General features: G+C 38.5%; 1 protein-coding gene across 2 annotated transcripts in view; it reads right to left on the minus strand.

Moving 5' to 3' along the window:
• Positions 1-7,521: 7,521 nt before the first annotated feature.
• The window catches only part of LOC104152862 (actin, alpha skeletal muscle B), a 38,680-nt gene continuing 21,242 nt past the window's right edge, over positions 7,522-24,959 (minus strand). The window contains exons 9-13 of one of the 2 annotated variants that reach the window (XR_011141439.1): positions 24,009-24,768; positions 22,606-22,692; positions 21,707-21,749; positions 10,458-13,077; positions 7,522-8,237 (exon numbers count right to left, since the gene is read on the minus strand). Coding sequence is in view for 1 of the 2 variants with exons in the window: in XM_009688413.2 (XP_009686708.1) it covers positions 24,625-24,768 (144 nt within the window). In the remaining variant the exon portion in view is untranslated. The other variant, XM_009688413.2, reaches the window with a different exon arrangement.

The following is a 24,959-nucleotide window of genomic DNA, read 5'->3' on the forward strand; positions in this document are numbered from 1 at the left end:
GCCAAATGCTTAGGCCATGGGACGTACTCACAAGTTAGGAGCAACAGGTAGATGAAAGAAAAAAATTTTTAGAGAAAAAAAATAGCCTGGAGAGACAGAAATAGAAAAAGATGTCATAAGAGGTTTAAAGCTCCATATGAAATATGTATCCTTCACTTTGTTGCTCATAAAGAGAGCAAGGATGGACTGTACACAGCAAAAAGGGCCAAGAGGGAAAAAACAAATGCTAACTAGAATCTCTGACTAGGCAGAAACCAGCCAAATGCTACTAGGGCTTTAATAGCAACAATAGTCCTTGTGATAGAATAGTCAGGATGGACAGAAGTTATATACGTATTGGGATGAAGCTTGTGTTACATTTATTCACAACTCCAAGCCTCTACAAGCACGATTTGAATAATGAGAATAGCATACAACAGTTGGCATGCAACATTTAGCAAATTATACCTAAATTGCAGACAGTCAGCATGCATTTACCCACAGAGAGCTTGCCTAACAAATCTCGTACTGCCTCATTGAAGAAGTAGCAATAACAGAAAAGATTTTACAGAGAGAGAATCTGTGGGTATAATTACATGGCCTGTAGGAAACACTTTCGATAGAATAACCAGCTGGTAGTTAAACATGAATAGGGGAGCAACCAGAAGGATCAAATCTGAGTCAGTATAATGTTATGATGGAAGAGAAATAGTAAGAAACAGGAATTAATTACAAGAGATCTTACATTATAGGACACCAAGGGAGTAAAGGGTCTTGTAGTAATGAAGGAGAAGATATATTCTGCACTGTATCCTGGAAAACATTTGGGAATGTGTGGGTAAGAATCCCAAGACAGGTGATACTGAGTGTTTTACCAAGAATAAGTTTGTGCAAAATACTGACATCCATGCTACCATGATATTCATTTTCCATATAGCCCTCCTCTCCCTCCCCAACGCACCTAGAAAGAAAAAAGTGAGGTTTTGAGAGTGTGGGGTCTAGAGTCTGAACTTTAAGGCTGAAAGAGACTGTGATGAATTATTCTGGCTTCGTACACAATTCAGTACCAAAGACTCTTAACCAGTCATTTCTGGCTGAACAAGTCCACATATGTAGAGAAAATACTCAGTCTCAATTTAAATGCTTCAACAAATTCACCATGCCCATAGGTTAATTGTTCTGATGGTTAATTACTCTCAGTGAATCTTAAATCTACTCTGAATTAATCTGTCTATTTTTCAATTTTTCAAACCCTGGATTTTGGTGCACCTTTGTCTGTTCGACTTCAGCGCTCTCTGTAATAAAATCCCCCCCATACTCTCCCTAGAGGTTCTTCAGTCACTTCTTAATTTTGTCGTGGAATAGATTGAAATTCTTTAGTTTCTCACTATTGGTCATGATTTTGAGAGTCCAAATCATTCGTGGAATCTTTTTTCCATTCTTTCCAAATTTCTGAATTTCTTTCTGAAGCACGGACACCAAACCTGGACACAGTTTACTAGTTAATACCTAAGTAGCACGCAATGACAGATCTTAAAATACAGCATAACAATTGCATTTAGCACAGCATCTTGATAGGGACCAGAAAGCCTGGTCTGAATTTCTGAAAGAGACCCTATAGTCTGGTTTTCAGTGGAATTAGCCCTGATTCAGTTGCTCCTGATTCTTATGCTTAATAAGAAGAGAATCTGGGCCAACTACACAGTTCTGGCTAGAGGAAGAAAAAAAATGGACAACACAGAAGGTTCAAGAGAGGATAAATGAGATAATAAGTCTTAATGACCCTAAATAATAAGTGAAAGAAGGTTAAACATGCTGTGGAAAAGAGAAGATTAACAAAAGACCTCACTGAGATATAAAATATCTTAAGGGAATAGAAAGGATAAATTTTAGTAGACTAGCAATTTAATGGAGGGATATGCAAGCATGATTAATTAATTAGTTTACATCTGTGTTAGTTAATGAAGATGAAAAGCTCTATTATTCAGTGTTGAGCAGTAGCATGAAAAAAAAGAAAAGTAGCAGGCAAATTTGTATTTTTTAAACACAAGTTTATCTTTAACAAAATCACTAGGAAGGATTACTAGGCTATGCAAGCATTTGGACTGGCATAATGCAGGCACGGCTGCGGAGGAGAAGAGAGGGACAGAGGCTGCTTGAGCTAACAAGGCCTCTGAACTATTTTCAAGTCAATTTCGCTTTGAGACTCAAAGCTACAGAAGAGAGGTAGGTTCTCAACGGTTATAAGGAAATATTTCATATTCTGACTGGATATAAGGGGGAAAAAAAGCACTCTGAGGATAATTAAGCATTGGAATTGGTTGCCCACCGTGGCTGTGAAATCTCTGTCCATGGAGGTTTTTAAGACCTGGTTAGACAAAGCTCTGAACAACCTGGTCTGAATTCAGGGTTGACCCTGCTCTGAGCAGGAGTTCGGACTAGAGATCTTCCAAGGTGCCATCCAACAGGAATGAATCTATGATTCTGTGTTGCAGAGGAAGACTTTTATAACTGAAATTCTAGAGAAGCTATGATTCCTGATATATTGATAAGGAAAATATTTATATTATTCAGCAAAATAGGAGATACTAAAATATCAAAACACACAGAACAAATAATTAGGATATGTTTACCTAGAGAGATTCACACCTTGCAGTCTCCAAGGTGTTTTAGTAGACCTTGATGACTATCCTAAAACTTATTAAAACAGATATATTTTTCAAGCAAGAGGCTAATTTATATCACACAGAAGCTACAGATGTCCGTAAAAAGACTACTTGTTAAATTTGAAGAGGTGAAGATATATTTTTTAATTAAACTGGGTTGAAAATACATGTAATTGTATATATGTGTGTGTGTGTGTGTGTGTGTGTGTGTGTTTGTGTGTGTGTGTGTGTGTGTGTGCGTGTGTATTTGGAGCTTACTTTTCTTTCTCCTTTGATTGTAAAGAAAAATTTGGAATAAGTGGTTTCCTCTCAGACAGTGATATTCAAAAACTTGCTTACTAAAATATTTTTGCTAATCAGCTTTCCTGATTAATGGCTAGAACTCGTTAGGTGTTTTATTAATTATAATGTCAAAAGGTCTACAACGTGTTGCATTTTCCCCCTTTTGATACAAAACCGAATTGTTAGCCACTTACATGTAGAGCAGAATAGGTTATTGTTATTTTCGCCTGTTCAGGGACCTGCTTGGAAGAATCCCATGGGATACAGCCCTGGAGGGAAGGGGAATCCAAGAGAGCTGGTTGGTACTCAAGGATCAGCTCCTCCAAGCTCAAGAGTGGTCCATCCCAACAAGTAAGCAATAAAGCAAAAGCAGCAGGAGGCCTGCATGGATGAACAAGGAGCTCCTGACTAAACTCAAACACAAAAAGGAAGCGTACAAGAGGTGGAAGAATGGACAGGTAAACCAGGAGGAATACAGAGACAATGTCTGAGCCTGCAGGAATGGCATTAGGAGAGCTAAAATCCACCTGGAGCTGAAACTGTCAAAGGACATGAAAGGCAACAGGAAGGGCTTTGACAAGTACCTCAGCAGCAAAAGGGAAAACGTGGGCCTGCTGCTAACGGGGTCAGGGGCACTGGTAGCAAAGGACATAGAAAAGGCAGAGGTACTGAACGGCTTGTTCACCTCAGTCTTTACTGGTAAGACGAGCCTTCAGGAACCCCAAGCCCCTGAGACCAGAAGGGAAGTCTGGAGCAATGAAGACTTACCCTTGGTGGAGGAGGATCAGGGAACACTTAAACAAGGTGGACATACCCAAGCGCACTCACAGGTGCTGAGGCAGCTGGCCAATGTCACTGCAGAGCCACTTGGAAAGGTCCTGGCAACTGGGAGAGGTTCCTGAGGACTGTAAGAAAGCAAATCCCTATCTTCAAGAGTATTTGAGGGGCCACAAAAGGTAGCATAAATTCAAAAGCTTGTGTTTTTTTAAATAAAATATAAATGAACAGTAAGACTAGACACTTCTATAAAATTTGCATTTTCTTTCGTAAGTCTTAGATTCCCCCATTTCCTGACACAGCAAACATTTACAGTCAATGCATATAAAAATCTTCTCTAATCAACAGAATGATAAAGCTGAGTGACATTTTTCATCAGTTCCTAAAAGCATGCAGTGTCTTGAGCTCGATTATTTTTGAGGCTTCATTTGTCATTTTCGAGTGTGCCAATTAAGAGTTATAGAGCACCTGAGGAACAGGGACACATAGTACAAGGTAGGATGGTCTTCATGCAAAGATAATATTGCCTGTTTTTCCATTTTAGTCCCTGAAAGATGGTAAATATTCTCAACCCTCAAAGAAGTCCTCTCTCTCAGGCCATCCGTTAACAACAACTGTTAGATCATACACCACACTCAAAAACAGCACCTGTGGCAAAAAACAACATGCCAGGGAATGGAAGCTATGAATTATGAAGCAGGTTCATAGATAGGTACTTCAACCTGTTTGCAGAAAACTTGTTGCCAAGTCAGGATATGTATGTACCAGGATAAGCAAGAACAAAAAAGACCCAGAAGAATGTTATATAGGAATCTATATAATAACCCAGTTATATAGTTTAGCTTTCAATATGGAAAAAACCTAAACATACCAACATATTATCAGAAATACAAAGTATCATATGTTGAATACTCTTTGTTGCTATTTAGTGAAATTACTGATCGATAAATACAAGCATGCCCAATTCTTAACTGGCTGTAAATTAAGCCTTGTAGTAATACTGCCAAAGATCCTCCAAGCTTTTTCTCAAAAGAACAATCTTTGTATTTTGTTTGTACAAAAACATTAGATAATTAGCTAATTGAAAGCATTTGTGTGTTCTTATTGAAAGTCCAGGCTATAAGCTCACATTTCATGCAAATTGGTAATATAGGTAAAAAGTAACTTACCTTTTTATACAGCTCTTCATTTAAAAGTAACCTTAGGACAATCTTCTTCCTGTTTCTCCTATTTATTAGTTGACTTTTTTTTCCCATCATGTCAAAAATGTGTCTTGTTATTAGTGCTAGTTGTCTTCTTTACAACTTTCACCTTCCAAAACGGCTTATATAAAGCTACGGTACATACAGAGGTTTCATTTCCAGTGAACGAAACCCCTCAGTTCCACCAAAGGTGAAAATGAAGCATTTCTTCCATTTAAATCAGTATGAATAAAATATGCAAGGCATTTCTTATGAGATGAAGATACCTCAGTGTAGGATGATGTTCTATTACATCATGTATGAGCAAAATATAGAAGTCAGCCTAGGAAGGGCACTGTTGTCATGTTTACATCATTGCTCTTAGCCACAGTCTGCTGGAAGACCTGTGCCAGTAGCTTCTTAATAGCAGCTTGTCTGAGCCAAGAATAATATTTAGCATCCTCAGTTCCCTACCTTGTGATGTACTAACAGCAGAAACCCTGCCAAGCTGAACCCACCTCAGAACACCACTGTCACAACGTTACACATCTCACTAACAAAACTATAGGGCCTATGTAACTTAATGTCTACCAACCTCTCTCTCCCCAAGCAATATGTGGTTGGTTGACCACCTATACCTGGTCTGAACAGATTTTGGTCTAAATAAAAAATTTCTGCCTCCAGGATCATCCATGTAGTATATTTAATTCCCTTAAAAATCTTGCTAAGGAAACAAAGAGAAAAGAAAAAAATGATTTACGTTACCATGCATTTTCCAGGATGACTGAAAAATGTCTCTTTCACAGCCACTGCCAGCATGACTTTGAAATGCTCCATTTGAGTTCATATTGAGCTCAGATTGCTGCAGGTCTCCTCTTTTCTCCCTCCTCACCTCCTATAGTCAAACTCAGCTCCCTGAATTCCTTTTTTTATATGTTGGTACTGCTAGACAAGTCCCCACCTAATTATCAAGATGGAAAAGGCTTTTTCAGCTCACCTACCATTGTTGCAACAGCTGATAATACAGTTTGTCTAACATCATCTGATAGAGGATTGTGACAGCAGGAGACCAGACAATCTCTTCAGAAAGCAGCACAGTTCAGCTGTGCAGTGCTATATAAATTAGCATCCTTTCTCTTGCTAAACCTCAGAAATCTTAGTATTATACTGCTCCCAATTTTGTAGCTACATATGTATTGCCAAAGCAGGAGGCTTCAGGACTATAATCCATACTTCCTTTCACTAAAGGTGCTGTTATTGTAGTACCCTCAGTAGTTCATTCCCTGAAGACATTATTCTGTCCAGGAAGAAATACCCAGTGGCAAGAGCAGACAACACAGGACACGCTGATAATTCTGTGTCTCCCTGAATCCTGTTGCCTAACTAAAGAAGTTCCCACAGGTCACCCCTTTTCATCACAGGAACAATAATATCTGCATATATAGGCAGTCAATCTATATTAACACATGGTTTCATGCAGTAGTAACATTAAGGGCACTATTGGAGACATAACCTCCCATAGCTCAAGGGGATGGGATTGAGCCTTCTGCTCTGCCATGCAAGAATCCTTTTCACAGGGAAAAGCTATAGCCAAACGAAACAGATTCAGTAAGAGCTTAACTTGTAAATTTTGTGCAGCAAGCTGGGTTACAATATATCTCAACTCTATGCATCTTCTAAGTATAATCCACCACTTTTGTATCTGGGATTTTTTTTTCTACCAATATGGCAGGAATAACACAACCACAAATGATTATACTGACATACAGTCATTAGATAGAAACAGTGTCTCATCTGGCCTATCTTCACAAAGATTAAAGATCAGAGGGCAGACGTCGCATTTGTATCTGTCATATTCTCCTAAAAGGAGAAAGCCAAAGCCCCAGTCTTCACAGTGTAGAGGTAAAGGATGTACAAGGGCAAAGGATCCCTGTCTAGCCCTCCCTTTTGAGCTAAGAGCTAAGGAGTATGGTAAGAGAAAGGCTGCACCCGGGGCCAATAATACGCCCTGAAACTCTTCATGGTGTTTCAAAGTCAGCTCATGATTTTGGGGGCTAATCATAAACCATGTAGAAAAGGCCTAAGTTTTAGTGCAGACTGCCTGCTCTGAGAAGACAGGGACATTTTACATTGCTCATGTCAGGCATAAACAACTTAATCTCTGAATTACGACTCTTTTCAAATTGTTGCGTCATGGTGGTTTTCTCTGCTGGTGATTCCTAGACACAGATATAAAGGAAGAGACAGTATTTGCATTGTCAAATAAGAAGCAGTTGAAACACCTCATAGATTTTTAGCCTTCATAAAAACATTTTAAAATATATTGCCAGTCTAACAAAAATATGTTTCAGCTAAGCATGGTAATTAACACATCCATGATGCCATTATGATTGATCTATATGATTGGTCTACAGCTGACTAGAATTTAACAGGATAATGCTGTAGGAAAGAAAGGTTGCTGCCAACAATTTATTTCTTACTTCAGTCCCATAGCTCAAGACAAGTCCAAGAGTTTGAAATATTATGACAATCTAATTTCAGTTTCTACTATGAAACAACTTCAAAAAATGTCATGGGCGGTGAAGTCAACAGAAAACGCTTAGCCAATAATTCTGTAGAGGTTTGTTTGGTTTTTTTTTAATCCCTGAGATTTCAATAATGAAACATAAAAAGAAAAATGGCTCTGTATTTCTGGTACTAGCCCAGGAGACCTAGATTTTGATAAGGAACTCCTAGGCAGTTTTTAGAAAGTCTCTTAAGTTTCCTGTGCCTTAGGGAATAGGGATATTATCTCCAGTACAGAGAGCTGTCTTCACAAGATACTTTTGTGAACTTCAGTTTCTGAGCTGAGTATCATTTCAAGTAGTATTTGTTTTCAAATGGTTTCACAGACAATTTAAACAAAGTCACACGATAATCTTGACGCCACTTTTTTCAGGGAACAGAATCAAAATAGCAGCACAACATTACTGTTTTGCGATGTCTGTGTCATGATATGCTAGGACAGAACACACAATGCCACAAGAGCTAGTATTAGAAGGCAATGCCAGGAGACCATTGCTCTGATAATGGAATAACGATGAAAATGTTACTGTTATTGAAGTATATGTATTTAGCTGTATTTATAACAGATTTCACTTGCATAGAAACAGTTTACTAATAAAGTTGGGGAGAATGCTTTTCTCATGAAGAAATTTGAAAATTCTTCCCAGTAAATTCTCTCGCACCCTTTAGGAAAGCATCAGTTTGGTTTCATAGATCAGGAAATGCAATCCTAGTTGAATAGATAGTCTACGTTGAATCTTCTTGTCTTTCTTCAGGTTAAAGTCCTGCTGAGGTCACAAAGGCTTTTCTTGAGGAGAGAAAATATAAAGATTTAGCGTGAAAACATTTTTAATAGAAGAGGTAGAAATTCAGCTCATCAGTTATGCCATTATTGTGAAAGTGTGACATCCACTGGCAAGTAGTGGATATTAAAAATCTACGAAGCAAACAATTCAGTAAATTGCAGTGTCCTAGAACTCCAGAGTTACACAACCTCTCACCTGTGCATTCAGCAGTTATCATGCTTTTCAAAAACCTCATTTTATTCCAACAAACTTTAACAACATATTTGCCCAATGGCCACCTCACAGAGTGATGTTTGCCTAATACGTACTTTTAAGAGAGAAAAGGTTATTAATTAAAACTGAACGATAAAGTCAGAGGTGGTTATTACTATTTCTGTAATAATTCTCTTTTTTTAATAAATAGAACTGAAAGCATAACTTGTTAGATAACGTTTTGTAACAACAGTAGTGGCTCAACAATTGTCTGCCAGATACTGATGCAGAAAAAGAAAGACAAACACAAATGCGGGAGAAGTGGTTTTGCAGTTAAAACACAGAACTCTTATCAATTGATTTGTTGCCTGTTTTCAGATCTGCTGCTTTTTTTTTGGTGAGAGCTGGGACAACTGAATAAATTACCCTGTACTTAGAGGAAAAATAGTCACAGACAAAGGAAAAATTAGATTGCAATAGACCTTTGAAGTTCATCTGGTCCAACCACCTGCTTGAAGCAGAGCTGACCTTTAAATTAAATCAGGCTGCTTATGACGTTGTCCAGCCACGTTTTAAAAACCTCGGAGGATGAAGGTTCTGTAACCTCTCAGGACAGCCTACTCAGGTGCTTAACCACTCTCAGTGGTGAAAAATTCTCTCCTTAAGTCCAAACGAAATTTCCCTCTGAAAAGGTTTTCCTTCTTCTCTATCATCTCGCCCTACTTGTGTGACAGAAAATGCAATTAGCCATCCCCTTAGCCCTTCTCTTCTTCAGGCTCAACAAACCTAGTTCCTGCAGCCTTCCCTCATGTGTTTCTCTTAGTAGCCTACCATCGGACTCCAATTTTTCACTCTTGTCCTGGTGAGTCCAAAACTGTATGTTGTATTCTAGATACTACCTCACAAGTTCTGAGCAGAGAAATAATCATTTCCCTTCACCTGGGGGCTATGCCCTTGTTAATGTGGCCCAGGATGTGGTCAGCCTTCACTGCTAATGGCTCACTGACATGGGCTGTCCCATACAGATGAAGGACTTTTCATTTGTGGGTTTTTTTTGTTTTGGTTTGGTTTTTTTGACCAGGGTTTTTTTGAACCCTTGAGGTTCCTGTCAGATCATTTCTCCAGCTTAGTGTAGTCCCTTCTGAATCTTACACTGCCTTCCAGCACATCAACTCACTCCCTTAATTTGGCATAATCTGCAAATTTGCTGATGGTGCATTTTAGCCCATCATTCAGGTCATTAATGGCAATATTAGACAGTATAAGCATCAGTACTGACCCCTGAGAAACATCATCTGTAACAAGATACCAGTCAGATTTTGAACCGTGGATGACTGCCCTTCAACCAGATTTTCCCTCACTTTGCAATCCAGTTCATATTTCCTTAATTTGGCTACCAAGATACTACAGGAGATTGTACCAAAAGCCTTTCTCAAGTTAGAGTGAACAATCTGTATTCCTCCCACTTTGTGCACAAAGCCTGTCATTTCATCATAAAAGGCAATCAGGTTTAAAGGCAATCAGGCAGGCAGAGTGTTTATCAGGAGTACTGTTTTTAATTGTTTTCTTTTGGAAAAACCTCAGATAAAGACTGCATTTTTAAGGCTGTGAATCCCATTTGCAGCACCTCAGAGTGGCAGCACCACTAAAGGAAAAGTGGACTACTAATAAAACAAAGTAAAATCTCCATGGATTGTACATGAATAGATTGCACATGAACTTTTTTTAAACTCTGTCTCACAAAAATGTACCTTATTCTGAAGACAGGCAGATTCTTTGAAGAACAAAAGTATACAAAAGATAGAAATCATAGCCACATAAATAAAGTCGTACCCTTCTATTCGTCAACAATGCACTTTTGAGAGCTACAACAGTCAGTGATGTAGTGGACAGCAAAGCAACTTTTACGTAAAGAACTGACATACTAGAGAAGGGATGTGTGCAGGAACGTAAAAAAATGCACACAGTTTAAATATAAGAGGCAATAGACACAGCATGGAGGATGGAGAGGCAGAAGCAGAACCACTGACCGTCAACTGGAGGAGATGCTAGCCTTTCAAAGCGGATCACTGTTCTGAAAGATCTCGACTGCTTTATTTATGACACTGAATATCTGATGCCAGTCTTCCCTTGGGAGTTCTCTTGATGTCTCTTTCATCATCATCTTCTTCAGATGAATCAAGATCAGTTAAGTCATTTAAGGGTAACAAGGTTTCACCTGTCTCATAGGTGAAATGTCTGATGTCTTTCAGAGCAGCAGTCCATTCCAGAAAGACAGATTTTCTTTCCATTGATGATTGTGATGGTCTTGCTCCTCCTCACGGACACAACTGCGCAGTCATCTTAGGGGAATTGTACTTTGTGTCTATGAAAGCAAACCATCTTGCTAACTGTTTTAAAAGGTAAGAAACACAATTTTGTGCAATAAAGGGACTATCACAAGACAGTACATTTAAAGAGGGATATTAAATCTTAATTCAAACCGTCTTTGTCACAGCAGCTTTTCTGGTTTAGGATTTAATTCACGCTTGGTACGAACATACTGTCTAAGCACCTCTGCACAAGTTTTTGAGCTGGTAAAAATCAAGCAAACACTTAATGCCTTTGCAAACACAACATACCTATGAGGAGAGCCTGATATACTCTCCTTATATGTTCAACATGAAGCTTCTAACAGACAACATATGGTGGTTAGATGGGAACAGATTAGACTGTACCGGGAAGAACGATACCACTGATAAAGGATATCAGAAGCACTATGGGCTGAAGTTAAAACTTTTGGGTTAGAGTCACACTTACATAATCCACTATTTGGTTAAAGCAGCCAGGTACGAATTTACAACACAAATCAAACAAAACACAATCACTTGAAGTGAGCAGGTCAATGATATGAATTACCACCACATTCTCACAGGAAAAAAAGGTAATTTTATCTTTTTAATAGCAGCTGAATCTAATGCAAAGTATAAATCTCCATAATTTTAGGGAAAGAGCTGAACCAGTCTGAAAACTTGAAGCAGATCAATCATTTTGATTCAGTCACTTATGCAGTTTGAATCAATTTTGATTCTGTGCTGTGCTCATATAGGCCTGAATTTTATCATGACCGAGAGCCTCTACAACAGCTTTTTATATAAATTCAGGCAGCATTACAACATGGGCGATGAAGCACGATGACTTCAACAGATCCACAAAGAATCATCAGAGTGATTTAGACTTCAGATGTGAAAATCACTACAGGATTGCCTTACTCAGTAGTTCTTGATTTGGATACATACAAAAAAAAACCATTTTGTTTAGTTATCTGCATTACATACTATAGCCTATTGAGATAGTCTGGTACATCCTGCCTTTACTGGGTACTTCACATATTTAACTTTTAACACGCAATATGAGACTGAGTGGTAAAACTACACCAGACATCATAGGCCTTGGAAAATTACTTTCGCAGGTCTATATGCTTTTTGATATTGACATACATATGGATTCCATTCTATGAGCTGATTAGTCCTATTAATTCCTATTTACTGGCATATCGAAAAATTGTCTATTACAGAATAGCTTTAAAACAGAATCTGTAGAAAAATCCCACCCAATAGTGCACTTGACCTGAACAATAAGTATGGCAAATGAATAATATCTGAACTATCTACAAAAAAGTAAGAAAAATATAATTTTCCCCATAGATCTCACAGTTTTCAAAGAATAGCCCACTTTCACATGTAGAGTTTTTTTTTTAAACATACAAAAAATCAGTATGTTTAAAAAAATCATAAAAAACAGGTAACATCCATAAACAAATGGCAGTGTGTTCTGGTTCACTGTTCTAATACTTTAGATACAGTCATTCATTACAGCATGTTTTGAGTAATACCGGGAAACAATCTCTGACCTCAACCTGTAGGACATAAACCTTTTAACCTCACAGGAACACTCAGGTTAGCAGACTACATGACCTGGACAGCAAGCAAAGATGAGCTGACTAGCTTATGTGAATAGCTTTGAGTACAGATATGCGAGGAGACGATGCACATATGTTTTAAACTGTATTTCTTTGTTTCTCTACTTCCGAGACCATCACAGCTGTTGCTCAGACTCAATTGCAGGTCTTCATGAGGAGTTTTGTTTCATGTGTTTTACATTTTGAAAAAGAACTTTAATGTTGCTATTCAGATTTTGTTCTGAATTGATCCCTACTCTTCATAAACTCCCTTTTCAGCCTTTGTATTTTCTTGCACTTGCACAGCGTAACATCGGCGGTTGTCATGGAAACGCATCTTGTGTTCTCCCTAGCATCACGGCACTGCTAATGAAAGAAATCCCTTTGCATCTCTGGGTCACATCTTGTTAATTCAGCACTCTCTGGGAGAGCCAAGCAACTGATTTGCTGTGCAACTTATAATGCAAAATGCTCTTTACAAGATTACCAGAATGAAAGAGCTACCGTAAGGCAACATTCCTGACAAACTCTTACAGCGGTTAGGTGTACAAGGAACTGCACATATTCTGCGAATTGCATCTTCTCATACTTACCGAGGGTCAACACTAAAATACACAGCAACTAGAATGGGAGTAGAAATAAGCCCACAGTAGTGATATTTTCAGAAGATAAACTCCACAGATCCCCATCAGATTGCTATGCGCATGTCTCTAAGAAAGCAGGAGATAATTTTTGATTTTTTGTTGTACAAGAAAAAATCTTAAAAAATAAAAAAAACAACACACACACACACACACACACACACACACACACAGGCTGAAACCTCAGCATTTATTCAATGCTTTTTCACTGTGCAAGTCTGGCAAAGCTCCAGCTAATTCATTCATCTATTCCACTGCTGAGTAGAGGAATAGGTAGATGACACAGGTAACACTGTTGACCCTAACCTTTAGGTATCATTAGAGCCCTGTAAAATATAATTCTCTCTGGGTCAATGAGAGGACAAAATCACAAAATTCAGGGCTGAACCATGAACTCCTCCGTAGAAAACTGGCCAACATCAGCATCACCTTCAGCGCTGCTAACAGCCTATGTGAAAAAGGACCTCTCTTTTAAAAAGTGTTCTATAAGAAAAGTGGACTGATGCCCACCTAAGGTATTCTCCCAAATATAGTAATGAGTGCCCAGTCACAGGAGAACTCCCAGCTGTAACACTAGTTAGGAAACTATGAGAATTGAGACTCCAGAGTTAAAGAGATACTGATCTATCAAAAGGTCTGTGTTGCAGAAGTTTTATGAGCTGCTGCAGACTGATATAAAGCTGTACTGAGAGTAAGGAGTCTGCATTAAATGCAGTAAGCAGATATAGGGGAGAAAAGGGTGAGTTTGAAGCTAATAAATCTCTTACTAAGGAACTGAAGCGCCTTTAAGAACAGGTAAGACAGGAAGGTGCGTAGGTCTGCTTATTCTTTTGAATTTTTATCATTGTCACAAGAAAACAATAACACAAATTTTATTTTGTATTTGAAAGTATGTGACTGTATCAAGACCACTCAGCTTGCTATGTAATCTGAGTAGCATGGAGTTGGGAGCTCAAATGCCTAATCAGAGAGTGTGTTGCAAGATCCCACCTTGGGGGAGAGGATATGGGATACGGTATCAAGGAGGAAGGGGGAGGTATGGGCCAGCCACCTGAAAGGCTGCTCTGTGGGAGATGAAAGGGGAAGCATACCCAGGCAGTGCGCAAAGGCGAAAGAAGAGAACTGCCCATTCTAACCCATTCTGAAAAAGTCAGTCAGTGAAAAGTGTGACAACAGTGAGCAGTGAAGGATTTCAAATAGCTGCTCTTTGCTGTCTGTACCTATTGCAGCTTCTCCATGATTCTTTCATAATACACCACACTTAACGGTCCTTTCCTCTGAGGAAGGCAAGCCTGTGTTAAAATGAAAAAAGCCATAATCCTAGTGATTTACAGTCTCAGACTGAGACGTGTGAATGATCCACTGTTCCCAGAACATTAACGCTATTTGCCATTCAAACTCAGATCTGCATTTTTCAAAGGGCCTCTCACATTAATTGAACGTCAGATCGATATCGCTATTTGTAGGGTGTTTAGAGTACACGCCAGGAGACCTTTCCATATTAAAATTCAGTAAGACATAACACCAACAGACTCATTCTTGCCCCAGGTTAATTTTAAACAAACAAACAGTCGTTAATCACATTCTCCTCCATATTAGCTTGTCACGTTCTTGGCATGGCTTCTGCCTTTACAAATTTAATTCATGTCAAAGCTTGCAACTTCTATTGCTTGCTGTTGATGTATTACACTTCTGGTCTCCTTTCTCACAGGACTGCTAATTTCTGAAATATCCTCAATAAGATAGCGATGTGTAATCTCAATGTTTTGCATCTCCACGGACAGTTCTGAGACAGGAAAGAAAATGAGAATTCTCAGATTCAGATTTTAAGGGATGTACACTAGGATACTTCTGCTTCCCAAAATATTTTTCCTTTGGTACATTTTCAACCAAACTGTCCAGACTGAAGCATGCATCTGAAGCTCAGATCAATGAAGAGACCCATTGCACAATGCTTTGCAGATTTGCCACTGATCATATTTTAAATAACTTTTCTCAGAATAGGCAGTTCCCTTCCCTCTCACTGCAGACAGGTCCCTGCCCCCTCCACTCCCACAGTGCAGGGAACATTCAGACGCACAGGCTGGCTTACTACAGTCCATGACTCAGCACCTCTCCCTGGATTTTCTAGCTGTAGATTTGAAACAGAAATCAGGATCTTCAACTAAAACTGATGAAAGGAAAACAGAGAGTTACAGCAACTGCTAACCAATGAATTAGGCCCCAAATCTAGCCCTCACTTTGACCTTCATTGTACTCCTAAGTGTCTCTCCTATCCATCAATGTACAGTGAGTGGACAAACTTGCTTGGGAGGGAGACAGAGTGGATAACCACAGTGGTCTTTCTGTTGCTGTTAACAAGGAAAGTACAGTGGAAGCTGAACCACGAACTCCAAGAGCATCATCTGTATTTTCCACCTCTTTTGTTGGACAGGATTGCACAAGCAGGAGGACCAGGTAATGAGATCTGCAGGCAGAATGCACAGCTTTACTTCTTACATAAAATGCTCATCTGTACTTTCTGTTATTAACCTTTGCAGCAAAAGATCATCAGGTCCCTCTCCTCTTTCATTAAAAGCTTTCCATAGAGAAAAGGGGTCAGTTCATCCCTAGGATGACGCCTCCAGGGATGTCAAGAAGCCTTCAGCAAGGATGATTTGGTTTTATCATTATCCATTTTTCTCTCTTCCCTTCCAATACTGGAGACATGAAGTAAAGCAAATAACATTTGCTTTTTTGAAAGTAGACTCCGCAGCTCTCATGAAAAGAACCGATAATCATTTTGATCAAAGGCTTCAGAATTTTCAACTTCCTTTTATTAGCTTGAAATTTGGAGCTACCCAGGTACTCGCATATTTATTTTATTGCTCCAGAATGTTACTACTTTTTAAAACATATTTTCTTCTTTAAAAAATTGTCTCTTTGGCTCCTTGAATTCTCCAAGAATCTAGAGAGTTTTAGAATGTCAGCAAAGCCCTAGTACTGAGCTCCTTAGTTTATTAGCTTACAGTTCCAAGAAAATATTACTTCACCAAAGATGTCACACCTAATTTTGAAGCAAATTGGGAAAAAAAATGAGGGGAAAAAAACCCAAATAGGAACCTTTAAAATTCTGTTTGCATTTTCTGAGTGAACATCAAGAAGGTGTGTGACATAACTGACGACCAGTATTTCACTTGGGATCCTATATTATTTTAAGAAACAGAAAAGCACCACTAATGTGGAACACAGAATTGAAATGGAGTGTTGAAAGACACTTAAGTCTTAGAAATTATTTGTAATGTAGCATTCATATTTAAAAGTTATATGCCAAATATTCAATGGATTTAATAAATTAAGGCCATTGGAAAAAATTGGGGCTACAGTTGTTCATATGTATTGAAAACTGTACCCTTCATATGAAGGAGTAATTTCTGCTACAGGTTATTCCTCTGTAAAGAGGGTAACTCCCCTTGGAAAACGTGGGAGACAGAATATCTGCTTTCTTCCTCTTGTGCTGGATGGATTTTATTCCCTTTAGAAGAAATAAAACCTACATGACAGGTGACAAAGTTTTCTTTGTTAAAGGCAATAAGGAAAAAGGGGTTGTTTTGAAGCTGGATGTTATTCAACACGTTTCCAGGAAAACAACTTTGAGAATGTTGATGAAAGCTTATTTCACAATACAGCTATTACAAAAGAAAGAAAAAGGAGCGATTGCGAAGTTCAGAGAAACCTGGTAAATCTTAAAGTACATTACAGACTGCTTCTTGAACAGTCAGGTATTAGCAACCCCTGAAAGTAGCAGGGTTCTGAGGAGATGAGCCCCATACAAGGACACTAGCTATCTCTAGAGCAGGATCACTCTGAAAAATAGCCACTGGAGAACCCTCACTCTCAAGCTTTGTATTCAAACACAAAGCTTCACACACCCAGAGCTCTTTTATTCTATTACTCCGTCATGACCTCAAACACCAGGGAAAAAAAGGCATAAGCTGGCAGCTTTCTTGCTTTGTAAGATTTATGATAGATTGGTTCCTACCTGTCTAGAAGAATTTTTTGTAGAATGTCACACAGATCAGTTTCTTCAGCAGATCAACAAAGCAGCCACAAATTTATCAGTGGTAAGCCTACTTTTCATAGTGCAGTATCCTATTTCTATTCTTTGACACAATAAGAGAACAGTGTAAATACAAAGTATTGCGCTTTTCTCAGGTACGTGACTGCCCTTTTCTGAATTTCTAGGTTTTCTTTGCAGACAAACATGCTAATTGTTGAAAGAAGAACAAGAAAAAAATCCAAGTAGTACATGTCCAAGTAAAAGCTGCCTATGCTTCACTTTTCCTAGAGGCTCTGATCTTTCAGAATGCATACCATTTAATTTACACACATAAACTTGCACAGTTTCCTTGTGTTTGAGGATGGGAGAATCTGATGGCCTTCTACTTCAGCAAAATGTTAATATCGCCTTTTATTTACACCGTGCATTTCTTCACCGAAGGCACTTTGCTTACTACAGCCCACATCCGCGCGTGTTCAGTCAGCACTCCCACTGCATCTATTAGATTTTTGCACAAACTTAGAGGGGCTTCAAGTATTCTGTCCTTAAAACTGAGATTCCTAAAACTGGCCAGTGGACCTTTGAAAGCTAATCAAGTTACTTCTCTTCATTTCAGCTGCTAAAATGCATCAAAACATTTCTAAAAGTATATTAAACATGCTCCTAACTTTCTCTCCCTGGAAACAATTTCTGTAGTTGCCAGCAAGAAAAAAGGATAACCCAGTGACTAGGCCTCAGCCCTGTTATTTAAGCTGTCACACAATTCTTGTGTGCTCTTCACCATATCAGTCCCTCAACCCAATGTGCCTGTACCCTAAATTACTGTTCTCTTACCCTGAAGGATTAATATGCTCAGAGTGAAAGACACTAGCACCCTTTGGAAACCTGCACCAGCATATCAACAAGAGAGAGGTGATGCTAGTGATAAATGCGAGGCGGATGGTCTTCGTGTCTAAAAACAGGAGGGAAAAGGTTTATGCGAAATAATCACACTTTTAAAAGGTACTCTGCATGTAAGAAATCTTGAGGATCTCGGGTTGAAACAGAAAAATAATTAAGATTATTTATATGGGGAATATACAAGACAAATGCCTAAAAACCCTAACAACAGCAAGAGTGAAGAAACGAAATACTACCTAAAGGCACTAGGTAATAGAACACTTTTCCTGGCAAAGGCACCAGTAATTCACTCATATTTATACAAAGCAGAGAAAATCTCTGTTCTCAAAGCCTCTCTAGTAGAAATACATGAATGTAGATTTCATCATGTTTGATTTAACTCTCAGAAGGACAAGACGCTGACAAGAATCTAGATCCTTTGGGCCTGTTCCATAATCAAATTCTCAAATGCCTGTAAGTCAGTGCATAGGAAAAAGAAAATTAACAGGTAAAAGAATCACACCACTTCAACAAGGTTAAGGAGCGTAGAAAGGAAAGCCTAAAAATAAACGTAATAACACTGATACACCTACACAGCACAGCTGCCCAAAGTAAGGCTAACAATTCGATTACAAAAAGTGCTGTACAAGGACAAAACCAAAAGCTGATTTCTGCTCATGAGAACTTTTTAATCTAAGAAGAGGGACAACATTTAGGTGCAAGCAGAGTGGTGGAAGGCAGGAAAACACTTGATAATATGATTCTACCTGGCAGAAATAAAATCTGAGCTTCCAATTCTGGTTAGGATTCAGAAGCACCAAGGCCTTGGAAAGTTTTATGGAAGCATTTAGAACGATTACAGTTATGGAGCTGTTTACAGGAAGTTGTTTAACAGAAAAAAAAGTACTACTATGCTTTATTTGAAACAAGCTGATCATAAGCATAAATCAACAACTAGGGAAAAAGAGGAAACAGATTAGACTAAGGCTATGAAGGGCCTTGAAAGTGAAAACATACATTTCTGGGATAAAAGAAGGAGATGACACAGTCAAGGACAATGGCTAGGAAAATGATATTTTAGGGAGCATATTTCGAACAGATACAAGATAGTATTGGTTGAGGACAAGTAAAAGGAGATGGCATTAACTGAGACATTATGTTGAAACCGGGATAAGAATTTTAGCTTGTAAACACACTGGAAAAAAGACTGTACCTTCATAAAACAAAGACATAGTATCCACGACGGAACGTGGCTCACTTTTGAGGCTGCAGAAGCCTCCTTGCCAGAGCCATAAAATATAACAGAAGATCACTCCCCTGCCCTTTACGTTACACTCCTCCCTAGATAGCTATAGCCACTGAGAAAAGGAGCAGACTCTTGATGCAGAACAGTTTACATCTTCACATCTAGAAAAAGTGGGGAAGAATATTTCCTTCCTTCCCTGGCACTTCTCTTGCAAGATGCTACTTGCAAGATATCCACAAAGCCCACCAAAGGCATTGCACTTCCTGTGAATTGTATCAGTTTGCATATAGTGAGGAACTGTGACATGCTCTTAGCCTGTACAGAGCAAGCTGCTGAGCTCCCTTTCACCTTGACAGTTTGTGTCAACAACTCAGAATTTTTGCTGCAAAGATGTAAATATTTTAAACCATTTAAGGTAAGCTCTCTTCTAACTAGATGATCTTAGTACGCTTGAAATCATGTACAGTCACCTGTTAATTGTTTTGCTCTTTAGAAAAATGAGATTAAATCACGTAATCATGGATTGAATGAAGTAGATTGTCTTCAGCCATACAGAGAATTATTACTAGCCTTTGATTTGCTGTCTTACATTTCTTGAGAAGATAATATTCTACCTATGGAGTGTCTTATCTGCTAGCTGATATTGTTTATATAAACAACAGAATCTACTAAAGGGCAAAAAAAACTTTTGCCTAAAAGCCTCATTGCAGAAGACAATCATTTTCTTCCTCTAGCAAGTTCCTCTGCTCTTAAAGATAAAATTTTTGGACTACTTTTGTCCATGAAGTCTATTTGGTGTGACATTGTAGAGTCAGGATATTTATCATGAACCTCATGATGCATAGGTTTTTCTCCTAAAGTTTTTAAAGAAGGTATTTATAGCCTACATAGTTGTAGGGAAGAAAACATGAGCGAATACTAAGCACTCAAACTACTACATTAGAAAAGTGAAATGTTTCAAAGCCAGTTTCAGGAACCAGGTGACTTCCGAATGCTTGGCATGCAGTGGTGGCACCGCCGATACCACAGAAACTACAAGTCCATAGTAGTTCTTTCAACATTAGGCATTTATCATCAGCCAGACTAGTTTTCCACATGAGACTGAGGAAAAATGTTAACACCTCCATGAGTTTAAAGACACTGCTAAAGTGAAATGGTAACAGAAGAGCAGTGGGTAACAGTAGGTGAGTGTTTGGAACCAACTGTGAGCTATCTCCTTGGCTAGGGGTATTCCCTCCGCTCTGTAGCACCGCTATAGCATTCTGTACAACTGGGTACATAAAAGTAGGACTTATATGGTGGCTAAGGCAATTTCCTCTCAGAGAAGCAGAGGTTTGCCAAATCATGGAAATAGCCTAATAGGTTTTTCTTATTTTTATCTGTATTTGCTCTTACCACATAATTAATTCTATTTTCAAAATGCCTTTTAATTTTGAATAAGATTCCACATGCAGATTGTTAGGGAGGCATTCAGAGCATAATCAGGCGCTTCCACATTGAAAAAGGAATCAGCTGCAGGATGAGAATACATATGCTAACTGTTGAGAGCTCAAGTCTCAGCCCCAGCTGTGCCAACAGCTATAGATGCCAACCAAGGATTTGGAATAGGGTTTTGTTCTGGAGAATGAAAAATGGAGTCCAGTGGAAGGGAGGGAGAGAAAATACCCCAGAGAACTTTTCCAGCTATATGTAGAATAACTGCAAATGCCTTGGATGTGCACCTCATTTGTCACATCCTTTAAAAATGCATGCTTTTGAACACTGTCTTCCTTTTTTTTCCCTCAGTAGAGATCTACTGGCCAGTCTCAGGCATGGGAATGAGAAAAGCTGAATGCCAGAGCTTAGGACAAGTCCGAATATCTAACACCCAAAGAACACTTGTAACAGAGCCTCTTCAGGGATAGTTTTGTTTTTACACAAATGATAATTACAGATGCACTGGTATAAATGTCTATTCTATGTGGACTCTTAAGACTTCGTACAGAGCACAAGCAAAGTATAACGGTGGATGAGGAGAAGGAGATTCAATGAGGATGAGAAATGGGCATCTCTTTTCCTCACCTCTCTCCTCCTTTTAGAGGCGTATGCTGGGATCTGCAATGATGACATTGCTGCCCTATGCAACGTCCGTCCACAACTCTTTGGAATGCCTTATTTTGAGTGTGGCAAACTACAACAACATTTTTATTTTGGGAGAATATAACAAGCCATTTAACTTCCTAGGGTGAGAATTTAACACTGACTTTGCATTTCCTCACTCAAGCCATTTACTTTCTCTTTTGCATTAGTTGGATGATTAAAAAAAAAAATCAGCATTTCAATTAATTTATAATAATTTTTAAGACAATTTTACCTCCAGATTGTAATTCAGACTAGTAATAAAATTAGCTTACAAATACTGTAAGGAAATGAACAAAAAATTGCTTCTGTGGGAATATTAAGAAATATAAATGGAAGTATTTCTATTGTGTTTAAATCAATAACATGTATTTACAAAACGAAAAATTTAGCCTATATGTTTTACTTAGAATTACCTTTGAGTGAAGTCTATTCTTATTCCGTTGTTCTCACACATGCCTAAGAACGCAAAATAAAATAATACAGTTTGATACTTTAAAAAATATATATATCGTGGCAATAGCACAGTAATCCAGATCTTTAACCCCACTCTTGGTTCAGAAATCTCAGCATGGGTCCTTTCCAAAACAGGTGACGAAACTGGCTAACCTAGTAGCTCCTGGAGCACCGATTTATGAGCTGTGAGTACATACTGAAAGGATACATTAAAATAATTAAAAATTTAAAGACGATCCTTAATTTTTAATATGGAAGCCAGGACAAATTGGTTATTAGCAAACTAGATGGAATTTTGCTTTGATATTATAAGGAACTGTAAAAGTAACCGAATTCCAGAGATCCAAGAACCTAAAACTGTGCTCTTGAACATCACACCTACATGAAGTTGAGATTAAAACATAAAGTATGTTGCTTAGACAGGTAATAAGGCCAGCTGACAGCGTTAGTCCTGCATGTAGCCAATTTATTAGCAACTTAAGCAGCAAGCAATCACATAAGCTTAAACCAAGCTAAAACACCTAAAGCAAAATTCATTCAGATGCTGAGAAATTTGCAGTGATCTACATTTGCTTGAGAATATGTGGATACTGGCAATTTGAACTGACTGCCACTCAAAAGTGGGAATGAAGTTAAGATCAATTTCTCTTGCTTATTGCTTTCTTCCTCTTAGTGTGCTAGATAACATTAGGCCTTTCAAGAATCAGTCCCTTAAAGGCCTTTCAGCTTTCACTATTAAGAGATCATTTGGAGAGGGAAATGAGATTATCTACAGTTGGAATTAGCAGCAGTCAGAATGGGTAAGGTTCTTTAAAAACACCCTTAAGGTCCATTTTCAAAAGTCAATGGAAGTTCTTACCTGTGATACAAAACTGATACGAAGGTATACATGCACTTCATTTGAAAGAAAAATCCACTAAGTGATAGCTGAGTCAGTTAATAATACCTGCAGAGAACAGCAATTGAGTTATGAACCTTATTCTACCTGAGGAACGTGAGCACATTTGAGTTACAGGTTGGTAATGCAATTCTTAAATAAAGGCAAACACTCGTCCGGTGTTTGGATGAAGAAACGAGAATCACAAGTCCACAGTGTGATTCTGGAACGAAGGCAAAAATCTTTCTGGAATTTTGCATTTATCGTTTTTCTACACAGAACTACGTCAGACTGTTAGCTAAAGAACAGATGGGTTACTGCTCACAATGACATCAGCTGATTTGAGATAAGTTGATCATTTATTGCCCTTAACTACAGCACTTGGGCACTATCCATTAGGCTGTCTCTAAGGGTAACAGAAACTATTTGCAACAGCCTTGGATTCTTCAATGTTTTTGGAATGCTGTGGCCTTTAAATGAGCGTTCTGAACCAAGAGAACTGCAAAAAGAAAAACTTATTTCTGTGAAAGCCAATAAAAATACACTTTTCTTCCCAGTTTAACCCACGCTATAAGAAACAGAGGTCTGTAAATTCAAGTATTATCATTTCCTCACCTTTGGAAAAGGGTATATTTTCTGGCAACAATTATTTCAAGGACATGTATGGCAGATTTAGGAGGCATTAATACAAAACTCAGTAAAGAGAGAAAGACTAGAGGAGGGAGAGAAGGAGGAAGGGAGAACGCGTGCACACATTGTCCAGTTAATGGCACAGTTGTCTAGTCAACAGTCCTGGATTTCATTCCTTTCTCAGCTGAGCACATTATGGTATTTTGGGATAGTCACCACATCCTTAAGCCTCATAAATATTCATTGATATAAAACCATATACCTTATCCGCCACTTCATAGTGTAAGAACTTGACAGGTTTGATTTAAATCATGAAACATAAATCAAGCCTAGCATCACCATCAATTCAGAATCTAAGGCAGGCAGAATTGTCAAGTGCAGAATCATACAGAATGCACTTGCCTGATATTTGAAACACTAAAATATGACCTTTCTAGCTGGCTCTCACCCTCATACAGAACATTTCTCATTACAATCAGATACAAAATTTTATAGAAACTGTGAAACAATTCTGTTTCAGATAGCATAGTCAGTACGAAACTATCATAAGCCACATCAGCCTTACACGTGTAATTACACTTTTATTGATCCATTAAACCCAGAATATTTTGATAACATATTTAAAAGACGATTTACTCAGTAATCATTAGCTTAGCATAGCACAGATATAGCAAAAGCAAGTAAATGAAACATCATTTAACTGCCTAGGAAAGAAGGGAGATGAAGAAGAACAATAATGCAATAAATAAATTAACCTGTTACACGTAAGCACAAAAAAGTACTATAGCTTGTTGAAACTCTTCATTGATGGGGAGTGATGGTCAGAGGAAGACAGAGGTCTCCTGCCAAGAAGGGGAGAAATCCACACAAGTTGTGCTGAAAGAATACATGCATATTGGCACCCATCCCCTTAACAAAATCCTGTGCACCACTTAACTGCATAAAATAAACATATGGTACCTAGATCTTGCATTGTGTTCAGGCTGGAAAGAGTTGCCTATTATGTGCATGCTTCAGATTTGCCATCAAGTAGCAGAGACTAACATACAGTAGTATTGTGTGCTAACTCCTGAACGGCAGTACAATACTTAAAAATTCTTGGGGAGTAGGGCGTGGGGGCAGTGGGGCTGAAGAAGAGAGCGCCACATAAATGTATAACTACTGTTTAATCCTGGAAATTACCCAAGAAATGTTAGTCTCATTTTAGTATTAAAAATTAGAAATAATATACTAATTAGCATGACATCCATGTAGTGTATGTTATAACAGGTGGAAGATAGCCAAACCATGTAATTCCCTTAGAGGTGGATGAGGGCAGGTGATGTGCAGAGAAACAGCACGCTCAGCACTGACAATACATGATGGAAGTATTCAGAAGCACTTGCGATGGACAATAGAAGGACCAGCTTCCTCATACTCATCTTTACTGATCCACATTTGCTGAAAGGTGGATAGAGAAGCCAGTATTGAACCCCCAATCCAGACAGAGTATTTACGTTCTGGCGGTGCAATCATCTAGAAGAGAAGGGCAATCTGTTGTAAACAAAGTGACAAGTAGATAACACAGTAACATCTCTTTGGATGAAACAGCTAGGGAAAGTCCTCTCATTACACCAGTGCAAATTCACTGAATTAAAGCACCTAAAAGGTAAAAAGGCAGCCATATTTTCTGTCTCCGCCTCAAGTCAACAGAGCTGCTGTAACGT

Source organism: Struthio camelus, chromosome 5 (assembly GCF_040807025.1).
Source record: "Struthio camelus isolate bStrCam1 chromosome 5, bStrCam1.hap1, whole genome shotgun sequence".
Taxonomy (NCBI): domain Eukaryota; kingdom Metazoa; phylum Chordata; class Aves; order Struthioniformes; family Struthionidae; genus Struthio; species Struthio camelus.